The sequence below is a fragment of the Lepidochelys kempii genome, chromosome 8 (assembly GCF_965140285.1).
Source record: "Lepidochelys kempii isolate rLepKem1 chromosome 8, rLepKem1.hap1, whole genome shotgun sequence".
In the NCBI taxonomy this organism is placed as follows: domain Eukaryota; kingdom Metazoa; phylum Chordata; order Testudines; family Cheloniidae; genus Lepidochelys; species Lepidochelys kempii.
Window position 1 is genome coordinate 106573254 of NC_136387.1, and position 13297 is coordinate 106586550.

The window sequence follows — 13297 nt, forward strand, 5'->3', positions numbered from 1 at the left end:
GCAGGGGCAGCCCGCCCAGGGAGGCTGCAGCCATCAGCTGCTGAGTGCTGGCAGTGGCTGGGCTGCGAATCAGCACTCCCACCGGCTGATAGTGATGAAGGAGGTGCGATTGACAGAGCTCGTGGGCTGACTGGGAGGCCAAGGGGAGGAGATACATGTGGATGAGCACACAGCAGCGCCCTGGCCCTCCCTCAGCTCCCATGCCGCAGCACCGGAGCTGGCTTGGCCCGGCCCCGATGCTGCCTAACTAGTTTATGGCGAGCCTGTAGACGAGGCACCGGGCACATGCCCCCCAGCACACACCCGGGGGTAACGGCTTTGGCTGTTCGGTCCCCACGCAGGCTGGTATTTTTGTTCTCCCTTCCTGTGCTAAGCCCTGCCCAAAGAGGGGGACCCAGGCCCCAGGGGCCAGCGCGGCTCCTTGCTTACCTGCCACGAGGACGGCTGCTCTGTGTTGGTGAGGAGGCGGCCCAACTTGTCATAGAGGTTGCTCAGCAGCTCCGCTCCCAGCATCTCGTACACGTACATCAGGGTGTCGGAGATGTCCACCCTAGGGGAGGGAAGCCTCCATGGGAGTCACCGAGCGCTGCCCACCTTCCCCCGGCACTTTGTTGGCAGCGCCCCGCACCCAAAGAGCTCTGCCCTCTGGGTCTCTGGCAGGGGAGAAGGGGGGCAGTGCCTCCACCCATCTGAATCACACGGCTGAGCACTGCCCCTCCTGTCACAGACTGCTCTACCATCTCCCAGCCGCTTTGGGAGGCGCTCTGAGCCGTCAGCACCCCAAGGTCAGCTCCAAACCCCAATCCACCCCCGCAGCCCCTTCCCCAAGAGAGCCATTCGTGCCCCCAGAGAGGTTCACGCTGCACTCCTCCCCGAGGAAGCAAAGTGTCCACTGACCATCCATAGGGATCCCCCCGGGGGCTCTGCATTTCCTGGAGAGGTCAGGCCACCCTGCCAGACAGGCGGTTATCCCATGCCATCCGCTGCCTGTTATGCACACTGCCCCTAGGGGCACAGAACAGCATGCTCTCCTCCCGTCACTCCCAGGGGAAACGATTCCAGGCAGGGAGGGGCATTGGCACCCCCCATGGCACGGCCCCAGCCTACCTGTAGATCCGGAACTGCTCCTTCTCATCCGAGGACCAGAACCCATACTCCTCGTCGGAGGGGAACTGGGCTTTGTGCAGCAGCACGTCCACCAGCTGGAAGTAGACGGGCCGGTAAACCTGCTGGTACACGGCCTGCTTGTCGGGCTCGAAGGACAGGATATCGTCCTGGGAGGGCAGAAACAAACCACACCTCAGAGAGGAGGCGGCAGCCCGCCTCTGGGTCCAACAGCACTGACATCCCAGGATCCCTTAGCTGTCTCCCCAATGTTAGGAGGGATCTGCTGGAGATTCACCAACACAGCCCCTCCAGGGGCTGGCAGGATCTGGGCCCTGGAGGAACAGGCCCCTCCAGGGGCTGGCAGGGCCTGGGCAGAACTTGCTGGAGCCCCAGCCCAGGATAGCTCTTGGGGCCGTGTCCCTGGAGGAGATGCCAAGGGCCGTGGCAGACCTGCTGGCCTTCACAGCCCACAGCATGGCCCATGTCACGCCCCCTAGCATGCTCTTCATTGGGCTCCAGGCTCGGGATCCAGGGCACACACTCCCCCTGCATGCAAACTCTGCTTAGCCAATGCTTTCACGGAAGGCTCACAAGACCCAGCCGACTCTGCCCCAGGTAGGGGGCAACTTCCTCCTCCTCACAGCACCCTCAGACCCAAGCCCCGAGAATTCCCCACTCTGTGAGCGACAGCAGGGGGATGACGCGGACTCAGAGTAAAGGTTAAGGGTTCCACGTTCTCCCTCGGGGCTGCCTGGAGACCAGCCACTTGGCTGAGCCCTGGCTGGCGTCAGAGCAGCCAGCACTGGGCTGACAACCCCCCTTCCCCCGCCCACAATCAGCAGCACCTTGGCAGCTGCAGCACAGAAAGCAAAGGAAGGAGCACAGAGGTTGAACTAGGGGCTAAAAATAGACCATTACCTTGGTGGTGACATTCTGCTGCCTCTTTCCAGCGGGGGACAGAGGCAGACAGGAGCGTTTGCTCAGCTCCATTCCCAGCAAGGACAGACAGAGCCTCAGGCTCTCCCCACCCCCACAGCAAGATGTGGGCTGTGATCTCCTGTAACACCTGCTAAGAGGGGCTGGCGCCTGGTGAATACTGCCATGGAGCTGCAGGCTGGGACGCTCGCCCCGCAGTCAGGACAGATCCCAGTGCCTGAGCACAGTTGTCTCCTGGAGAGATGCAGAGATTGCCTGCAAAGGGCCATATTCCCACAGCAGGCAGACACCAGGGCACATCCCAGTCCAGGGTTAATCCTGTGCCACTGAGGGACCCGCTGTCTCTCCTCACTGCCACACAAGGGAAGCGCGGCTTGCACTGCAGAGTGGCTAGGGCACGTCAACCAGCAGGGACACAGCCCATGGCCCTGTGCCTTTGTGCCCTGCCTCCACACAACAGCCAGAGAGAGATCAGGCCAAGGAGCTCGGCCATCAGCCGGAGCTCCAAGTCCCAGGGGTCTCCCAAGCTGTGAGGGCTAGCCTCAGGCAGTCTGTTCGGCACAGTAGTGGGGAGCTCCTGCCCCATATCTGGCTGCTGGCAGCAGGATGCATGGCACGCACTGCTCGGGAAGTTAGGAGCTGTGCTCCCTGCTTCAGCACAGAGGTACTGGCCAACACGGCAGCACAAGGGGCTGGGAGTGGCAGGGGATCAGCAGCCCAGCTTCAGATCTCGCTGTCCCGTGCAGGTTCTTCACCAGCCCTATCACGGGGGGCTGAGCGCTGGAGCCTGGTGGGCTCAGCCTAGCCACGATACACTAAGGACGACAACAATGCCGTTGGCTGTGTGCTAAAGGAAGCCAAGGAACCACCGGTGAAACCAGGGCTCCCAAGACCACTACCCCAGTCATCAGCTCACCCCACAACTGGTCCTGGGAGGATTCGGAGGAACGTAAGAACGGCCAGACTGGGTCAGACCAAAGGTCCATCTAGCCCAGTCCCTGACAGTGGCCAGTGCCAGGTGCCCCAGAGGGAATGAACAGAACAGGGAATCACCCAGTGATCCATCCCCTGTCGCCCATTCCCAGCTCCTGGCAAACAGAGGCTAGGGACATCATCCCTGCCCATCCTGGCTAATAGCCATTGATGGACCTACCCTCCATGAACTTATCTGGTTCTTTTTTGAAACCTGTTATAGTCTTGGCCTTCACAACGTCCTCTGGCAAAGAGTTCCACAGGTGCGTTGTGTGAAAAAATATTTCCTTTTGTTTGTTTTAAACGTGCTGCCTATTCATTTCATTGGGTGACCCCTTGATCTTGTGTTATGAGAAGGAGTACATAACACTTCCTTATTTACTTTCTCCACACCTGTCATGATTTTATAGATCTCTATCATATCCCGCCTTAGTCGTCTCTTTTCCAAGCTGAAAAGTCCCAGGTTTTATTAATCTCTCCTCATATGGCAGCCATTCCAGACCCCTCACCATATTTGTTGCTCTTTTCTGAACCTTTTCCAAGTCCAATATATCTTTTTTGAGATGGGGGGACCACATCTGCATGCAGTATTCAAGATGTGGGTGTACCATGGATTGATATAGAGGCAACATGATATTTTCTGTCTTATTATCTATCCCTTTCTTAATGATTCCCAACGTTGTTCACTTTTTTGACCGCTGCTGCACATTGAGTGGATGTTTTCAGAGAACTTCCCACAATGACTCCAAGATTTCTTTCTTGAGTGGTAACAGCTATATAGTTGGGATTATGTTTTCTAATTTGCATTACTTTGCATTTATCAACATTGAATTTTATCTGTTGCCCAGTCACCCAGTTTTGAGAGACCCTTCTGTATCTCTTCACAGTCTGCCTGGAACTTAACTATCTTGAGTAGTTTTGTATCATCTGCAAATTTTGCCATCTTACTGTTTACCATCTTACTGTTTTGCCATCTTACTGTTTACCCCTTTTTCCAGATCATTTATGAATATGTTGAATAGGACTGGGCCCAGTACAGACCCCTTGGGGGACACCACTATTTACCTCTCTCCATTTTGAAAACTGACCATTTATTCCTACCCTTTCTTTCCTATCTTTTAACCAGTTACTGATCCATGAAAGGACCTTCCCTCTTATCCCATGACAGCTTACTTTGCTTAAGAGCCTTTAGTGAGGGACCTTGTCAAAGGCTTTCTGAAAATCTAAATCACTCTATCCACTGGATCCCCCTTCCCCACATGCTTGTTGACCCCTTCAAAGAATTCTAGTAGATTGGTGAGGCATGATTTCCCTTTACAAAAAACATGTTGACTCTTCCCCAACAAATTATGTTTACCTATGTTATGTGTCCAACAATTTTGTTCTTTACTATAGTTTCAACCAGTTTGCCCGGTACTGAAGTCAGGCTTACCGGCTTGTAATTGCCGGGATCACCTCTGGAGCCCTTTTTAAAAACTGGCATCATATTGGCTATCCTCCAGTCACTTAGTATAGAAGTGGATTTAAATGATAGGTTACAGACTACAGTTAGTAGTCCTGCAATTTCACATCTGAGTTCCTTCAGAACTCTTGGGTGATACCATCTGGCCCTGGTGACTTATTACTGACCAATTTGTTCCAAAACCTCCTCTAATAACAACACAATCTGCGACAGTTCCTCAGATTTGTCACCTAAAAAGAGTGGCTCAGGGTTGGGACTCTCCCTCACATCCTCAGCCGTGAAGACCGATGCAAAGAATTCATTTCGTTTCTCCGCAATGGCCTTATCGTCCTTGTGTGCTCCTTTAGCACCTCGATTGTCCAGTGGCCCCACTGGTTGTTTAGCAGCTTCCTGCTTCAGATGTACTTAAAAAAAATTATTGCGATTACTTTTCGAGTATTTGGCTAACTGTTCTTCAAATTCTTTTTTGGCCTTCCTAAATATATGTTTACATTTCATTTGCCAGAATTTATGTTCTTTTCTATTTTCCTCACTAGGATTTAACTTGCATTTTTTAAAGGATGCCTTTTTGCCTCTCACTGGTTCTCTTACTTTGTTGTTTATCCAGGGTGGCACTTTTTTGGTTCTCTTACTATGTTTTTTAATTTGGGGTATACATCTAAGTTGAGTCCCTATTATGGTGTCTTTAAAAAGTTTCCATACAGCTTGCAGGCTCTGTACCATTTAGTTTCTCTTTAACCTCCTCATTTTTGTGTAGTTCCCCTTTCTGAAATTAAATGCTACTGTGTTGGGCCGCTGTGGTGTTTTCCCTGCCACAGGGATGTTAAATTTAATTATATTATGGTCACTATTACAAAGCGGTCCAGCTATATTCACCTCTTAGACCTGATCTTGTGCTCCATTTAGGATTAAATCAAGAATTACCTCTCTTCTTGTGGGTTCCAGGACCAGCTGCTCCAAGAAGCAATCATTTAAAGTGTCAAGAAACTTTCATCTCTGCATCCCGTCCTGAGGTGACATGCACCCAGTCAATATGGGGATAGTTGAAATCCACCATTATTAGTGAGTTTTTAATTTTAATAGCCCCTTTAATCTCCCTGAGCATTTCACAGTCACTATCACCATCCTGGTCGGGTGGTTGGTAATATATCCCTACTGCTATATTCTTATTATTCGAGCATGGAATTACTATCCATAGAGATTCTGTGGTACAGTTTGGTTCATTTAAGATTTTTACTTCATTTGATTCTACACTTTCTTTCACATCTAATGTCACTCCCCCACCAGCACGACCTCTTCCGTCCTTCTGAAAGATTTTGTACCCTGGTATTACTGTGTCCCATTGATTATCCTCATTCCACCAAGTTTCTGTATGCCTCTTATATAAATATCCTCACTGAATATGAGGCATTCTAGCTCACCCATCGTATTATTTAGACTCCTAGCATTGGTATATAAGCATTTTAAAAACGTGTCACTTTTCAGCTGTCTGCCATTAAGTGATGTAATTGAATGGTACTTTTTTTTCATTTGACTGTTCCTCATCCGAATGTAGATGCTGGGGCGGAGGAAGGGAAGGGCGCACACAGGGTGAGGCAGTCAGCGAAGCCTGCCAGGGCGTGGAGGCCTCTAAGGCCTGGAGCCTCTGCACTGAGCTGATGTGTCATCACAAGGAAAAGGGGGATTGCAAAAGCCCAGGAGGAGGGAGACCTGTAGCAAACTCCAGCCCTATCCACTAGTCGTGCTACCTGCACAGACCCCAAACAGCCCAGGGGTAAGGCCATCAGATTCTAACAGGCCAGCTCCAGGAGACAGGCGGTGCTCCTGGAGGCCAAGCCAGAAGCCTCTTCAGCTTAGGAGAAGACAAGACTGCAGGCCCAACAACAGATAATGTGTCACCCCAGCTCCCTCTGCAGCTGGCAGCCAGAGACGCAGCCAGGGGCTGGACAATCAGGCCTGCTGTTGGGCAAAGCAGGGGTGTGAAGTTTTAATTAGCCATGCTAATGAGGCCCTGGAAGTGCTTGGGCTCTTGTTCCAGCTCAGACCCCAAGGGAATGTGGGGGTGGGGAAACCGAGCCACAGGGCCCATGCTCCTAATCTCACCCTCCTGCAATGGCTTTGAACCGCTTGGGCCAAACTTTGGCCATGCAGAGCTGCAGGGAGGCAGACACTTAGAGGACAGGCCTGCCCAGAGAGCCCCCGGCTGGCACATACCAAGCCCCTCTCCGCAAGTTCTGGCGGCCATGGCAGGAGTTCTATGAAGGACAAGCAGACCCGTGCCTCCCCTCCCCTGCACTAGAACGTGTGTCTGGGTTTGGGCTGGCATGAGGGAGGGAGCTAAGGAAAGGGAACAGCAGCAGCCTCTCCTCTACCATGGCCTACTGGTGACGTGCCCCAGCGAGTTCCCAGCAGGTCCCCCCGCAACCTCTCCTGGCTGGAGCTGGGCTCTGTTCCCAGCTCTGCTCAGCCAAACCCCGACAGGGGCAGTACTGGAGGGAAAAGGGCCCATTTCAGACATTCACATGGAGGGTAAAGGCCTGGGTGCAGTGCTCGAGCCATAAACGAGGAGGCAGCCCAATACCCATCTGTGCGCAGTCCCTCACCAAGCCAGTGCCCACTGAGTTACCCTGACATGCCTGGGAACACGTGGTCGGGGAACGCCAGGTGTTCTAGCCCACACAGCAGCGACTCCGGGCCAGAGAGCAGTGTCGTATGTTCCTGCACGCATGGGCCTGCCCCCCAGCTCTGCCACCGAGCCACACTTAGTTGCAAGAGGAGGCTGAGGCCTGACTTGGCCATGAGCTGCTCCAGGCTACATTGCCCAGTGCAATGCATGCTTGGGGAGGGCAGGACTCCCAGCTCTCGCCCCCCCTTCCAAACAGATGCAGGGCTGCAGTGTGGGCTCTGAGGTGCTAATAGAACAGGGAGCATGGCAGTGACCTGGGCAGTGCCTGGACCCCCAGCCAGCTGCCCACTTCCCCACAGCTCTGCCACTGCACAAGGGACGGTCACTCACCTGCAGCGTGTACCAGAAGGTGAGCGTCAGGGAGCTGGTGGTTTCGTTGACAGGGTAGTGCCCGGGGATACCAGTGCAGAACATGATCATGTTGACCAGCGCCAGGAAGCTCTGCCAATGCTGCACCTGGTCCAGCAGGGCTCTGGGGGGACAGCAGAGGGCACCCGGACTGCTGTGATAACCGGGCCCACAGAAGAAGCAAGTGGTAGCTACAGACTCTCAATAGCCCACCACTACAAATGCTGCTGGGGAAAGGTGCCAACAGCAAGGCAGCCAAAACTACTCCAAACAAAAAGGCCCCCTAATGGAACTCGAGGCCTGCGTTAACAGCCCGGCTGGCACACAAGAACAGCGCGAGACCAGAAATCAAAGGCCAAAATGGGCGTATCAGAAATTAGGCCTAACTGGTGAACAAAATAATGAGGGGATGGGCTATTCCACACACCACTCCCCTCAGGTGCTTGCAGAGAAAAGACTCGGGGGGAAAATCATCAGCAGAAGAATAAGCTGTCTACTGACAATTGCTGAAGCAAGCTTTATCATGGCTGCCACTCGCACTGTCTCCAGGGATCCCAGGATCTACCCTAACATTAAGCGGGGGGTGGGGAACAGACTTTTGTCATCCTGGGCCTGAATCATAGAATCATAGAATGAGAGACATCCCAGCCAGGCCAGGCCAGAGAGAGGCACCCAGATGACATTGCCACCTCTGTCTCTAATGGTTCTAATGGTTCTGGCTAATCTTCCAACCACCTCCTGAGACGGAGACTATCATATCCCCCATGTGTCCTCTCTCTTCCCACTTTCTCTCTTCTCTCTCCTATAGCTCTCCTTCTGGCTCAGCAGAGTTTGGCTGAGCTGGCCAATACTGTCTATTCTGCAATGCTGCTGAAAGCTTGCGACCAGAGAAGCAACTAAAATCAATGCCCTAAATAGCCCGATGCCGGTACCAGTTTGCCAAGCCTTGGAGTGGCTGATACGCCTGTGGGCTGGGCCTGTGTTTCTCCAGCAGTGAGGATGCAAGAGAGTCAATATCATAGACAGGAGCTGCAGCCTCTCTCCTTGCTGCTCTTTTCTCTCCCACTTTTATGTATGTTCGTCTGGTTTCATCTTCTAGGAAACAGGATCAAACTTCAACAGCAGCAGCTCCAGGCCAGCTCCACTAACCCCAAAAGGCCAGTTACTCCCGTCTCTGACACCATCTACCAGGATGTCGAGTGAGGGGACGGGGGCTTTCTAAAACAAGGGATGTTGTTACAACGAAAACCTGACTAAATACTTCACATTTCAAAGGCTTCAACTGGTTTTCCTTCTTTTTCTGTATCTTTAATGAAAGGCTGAAGGGTTGTTCCTGGTGTCTGCCTTGGGACAGAGCAGTCCGAGGTCTCTGGATAGCAAACCCTGACCCCTTGTTTAACACTGTTTAATGCTGGACAGTTTCAGGGTCATGTTAACACTAGGGCTGTCGATTAATCACAGTTAATTCACACAATTAACTAAAATAAATTAACTGATTAAAAAAATTAATGGTGATTAATTATTGTTAAACAATAGACTACCAATTGAAATGTATTAAATATTTTGGATGTTTTTCTACATTTTCAAATACATTGATTTCAATCACAACACAGAATACAAGGTGTACAGTGCTCACTTTATATTACTACTTTTTTATTACAAATATTTGCACTGTAAAAATGATAAAAGAAACAATATTTTTCAATCTACCTCATACAAGTACTGTCGTGCAATCGCTTTATCATGGAAGTGCAACTTACAAATGTAGGGTTTTTTTGTTACACAGCTGCACTCAAAAACAAAACAATGCAAAACTTTAGAGCCTACAAATCCACTCAGTCCTACTTCTTGTTCAGCCAGTTGCTAAGACAAACAAGTTTGTTTACATTTACAGGAGATAATGCTGCCTGCTTCTTATTGACAATGTCACCTAAAAGTCAGAACAGGCGTTCACATGGCACTTTTGTAGCCGGCATTGCAAGGTATTTATGTGCCAGATATGCTAAACATTCATATGCCCCTTCATGCTTCGGCCACCATTCCAGAAGACATGCTTCCATGCTGATGATGCTTGTTAAAAAAAATAATGTGTTAATTAAAATTGTGACTGAACTCCTTGGGGGAGAATTGTATGTCCCTTGCTCTGTTTCACCCGGATTCTGCCATATACTTCATGTTATTGCAGTCTCGGATGATGACCCAGCACATGTTGTTCGTTTTAAGAACACTTTCACTGCAGATTTGACAAAACGCAAAGAAGGTACCAATGTGAGATTTCTAAAGATAGCTACAGCACGTAACCCAGGGTTTAAGAATTTGAAGTGCCTTCCAAAATCTGAGAGGGACGAGGTGCGGCGCATGCTTTCAGAAGTCTTAAAAGAGCAACACTCTGATGCGGAAACTACAGATACCAAACCACCAAAAAAGAAAATCAACCTTCTGCTGCTAGTATCTGATTCAGATGATGAAAATGAACATGTGTCGGTCCGCTCCGCTTTGGATCGTGATCGAGCAGAACCCGTCATCAGCATGGACACATGGCCCCTGGAATGGTGGTTGAAGCATGAAGGGACATATGAATCTTTAGCACATCTGGCACGTAAATATCTTACGATGCCGGCTACAACAGTGCCATACGAACGCCTGTTCTCACTTTCAGGTGACACTGTAAACAAGACGTGGTCAGCATTATCTCCTGCAAATTGAAACCAAACTTGTTTGTCTGAGGATTGGTTGAAGTAGGACTGAATGGACTTGCAGGTTCTAAAGTTTTACATTGTTTTATTTTAGAATGCAGGTTTTTTTGTACATAATTCTACATTTGTAAGTTCAACTTTCATGATAAAGAGACTGTACTACAGTACTTGTACTAGGTGAACTGAAATATACTATTTCTTTTGTTTTTTACAGTGCAAATATCTGTAATGAAAAATATAAAGTGAGCACTGTACGCTTTATTCTGTGTTGTAATTTAAATCAATATATTTGAAAATGTAGAAAACATCCAAAATATTTAAATAAATTGTATTCTATTATTGTTTTATTGCATGATTAATTTTTTTAATTGCGCAATTAATTTTTTTAATGGCTTGACAGCCCTAGTTAACATCTTTGGCTTTTTGGGCCCATATATTCCATCTAAATGAATATAACAGGCCCCTACGCTAATAAGGACCCAGGGCAAGGCCAAGCCCCACCGAGAGCACGGATATGCCACCGTGGCTGGGCGCAATCTCTGAAGTGAGGCTGTGCTGGTGTAGCTGGCTAGTCTGGACTCAGTCCCCCTTAAAATTCCCTTCTAGTGAAGAAGCTCGGGTAAGGTGCAGGCCCCGGTATGCCCACAGGCCTGCTAACCAGTGCAGCAGGCTGCCCCAGGAGGGGATGGGGAGGATGACAGGTCCCGTGGGCTCCTCCATACACACTCAGAGGCGAGGTGGGAGGAGCAGCAGGGGATGGCCCGTTCAGCTCAGCATTTGAAGGCGACATTCCCCCTTCCCCCAGGAAATCTGACACAGCACCATGCAGATTTGCCCAGCCACAGCGATAAGGAGGGGCGCAGTAGAGACCAAGTACCCACTCCCCCATCCCCAGGGGACATCATGGCATCAGCCCAAGCGAACATTCCCCCTCCACAAGAGCATGGGCACTTCCAGGGCAGTGCCAAGCCCTTGGATCCCCAACTCACCGGGAATGGTTCTCTCCCAGGGCCACAGCAATTCGGCAGATCCCATGCGACGTCTCCATGTCCCCACCCTGGACGGCCTGGCGCAGCTGCTCCTGTAGGCTCAGCACAGGGGGGATGAGCTTCAACAGGGTGTTCACGTACCTGCCAGCAGAGGAGAGTCTGCATCAGGTACAAGGAGACATTCACCCACCCCACAGGCCCTGTCCCCTGCCAGGAGATGGTCTCACCTTCCCTCCCTCCCACCCACCACACGGCCAAGTCTTTGGTTAAAAGTAACCGGTTAAAAGATAGGAAACAAAGGGTAGGAATAAATGGTCCATTTTCAGAATGGAGAGGGGTAAATAGTGGTGTCCTCCAGGGGGTCTGTACTGGGCCCAGTCCTATTCAACATATTCATAAATGATCTGGAAAAAGGGGTAAACAGTGAGGTGGCAAAATTTGCAGATGATACAAAACTACTCAAGATTGTTAAGTCCCAGGCAGACTGCGAAGAGCTACAAATCTGGATGACAGGGCAACAAAATGGCAGATAAAATTCAATGTTGATAAATGCGAAGTAATGCAAATTGGAAAACATAATCCCAACTATACATATAAAATGATGGGGTCTAAATTAGGTGTTACCACTCAAGAAAGAGATCTTGGAGTCATTGTGGATAGTTCTCTGAAAACATCCATTTAATGTGCAGTGGCCGTCAAAAAAGTGAATAATGTTGGGAATCATTAAGAAAGGGATCGATAATAGACAGAAAATATATTGTCTCTATGTAAATCCATGGTACGCCCACATCTTGAATACTGCGTGCAGATGTGGTCGCCCCATCTCAAAAAAGGTATATTGGACTTGGAAAAGGTTCAGAAAAGAGCAACAAAATGATATAGGGTATGGAATGGATGCCATAGGAGGAGAGAGTAATAAAGACTGGGCCTTTTCAGCTTGGAAAAGAGACGACTAAGGGGGGATATGATAGAGATCTATAAAATCATGACTGGGGTGGAGAAAGTAAATAAGGAAGTGTTATTTACTCCTTCTCATAATACAAGAACTAGGAGCCGCCAAATGAAATTAATGGGCAGCAGGTTTAAAACAAACAGAAGGAAATATTTTTTCACACAACCCACTGTCAACCTGTGGAACTCCTTGCCAGAGGATGATGTGAAGGCCAAGACTATAACAGCGTTCAAAAAAGAACTATATAAAATTCATGGAGGATAGGTCCATCAATGGCTATTAGCCAGGATGGGCAGGGATGATGTCCCTAGCCTCTGTTTGCCAGAAGCTGAGAATGGGTGACAGGGGATGGATCAACTTGATGATTCCCTGTCCTGTTCATTCCCTCTGGGGCACCTGGCATTGGCCACTGTCGGAAGACAGGCTACTGGGCTAGATGGACCTTTGGTCTGACCCAGTATAGCCGTTCTTATGTTCTCCTTGGCTCAGACGAGCCAGTGGTTGGCTCCTCATCCCCAGAGGGATGCCCTCCTCCCATCAGCGGGAGATGGGCTTGAGCCAGGAAGGCCACGCAGGAGCCAAGGCCCTTCTGGACCACTCCCACAGCTGAGCCCATGCAGCAGGAGAGAGGAGCCCAGAACCAGCATCAATACAGAACAGGCTTGATGGGGTAGTCCCTGGTCCTCTGTCACCTCTAGGCTCCCCAACAACTCTCCAGCAGCACGTGCTGCCCTGGGCACGAGCCATGGGAGCTCTGGCCCCAGAAGAAGCAGAGGGGGGGTGGGTTTAGTCATCCTCCCCTCCAGACTCTGTGTGCATGGAGGAGCCATGGATCACTCTGCCATGCTCCTCACCTCCCCAGACAGGGTGGGCTGGCAGCAGCTCTAGGGAGAGTCCCAGCCACCATACACTGGCCCTGTGAGGAGGCTCAGGCAGCTCACACGCAGGGGCCTGCCTTGCAGCAGCATCACACCAGTCAGTGTTCACACAAATCTCTCGAGTACATCAAGGAGACGCTTGCCCCTCAGTCGCTGACTCCCCAGTCCTGCTCAGCAGGGAGCTCCGGGGAGTAGGGGGGTACTTTCTGGGCCATCTGTAATGGAAAGCCACTTCATAACTCCAAGTGAGCAGAACACCCAAGCCTAGAGA

General features: G+C 50.5%; 1 protein-coding gene across 5 annotated transcripts in view; it reads right to left on the reverse strand.

The window, feature by feature from the left end:
* The window catches only part of IPO13 (importin 13), a 69458-nt gene that overhangs the window by 21312 nt on the left and 34849 nt on the right, over positions 1–13297 (reverse strand). For all 5 annotated transcript variants that reach the window (XR_012160517.2, XR_012160516.2, XM_073357966.2 and 2 more), the window contains exons 3-6: positions 11197–11337; positions 7494–7635; positions 1108–1274; positions 430–550 (exon numbers count right to left, since the gene is read on the reverse strand). Coding sequence is in view for 3 of the 5 variants with exons in the window: in XM_073357966.2 (XP_073214067.1) it covers positions 430–550; positions 1108–1274; positions 7494–7635; positions 11197–11337 (571 nt within the window). In the remaining 2 variants the exon portion in view is untranslated. The remainder of the gene's footprint in view (positions 1–429; positions 551–1107; positions 1275–7493; positions 7636–11196; positions 11338–13297) is intronic.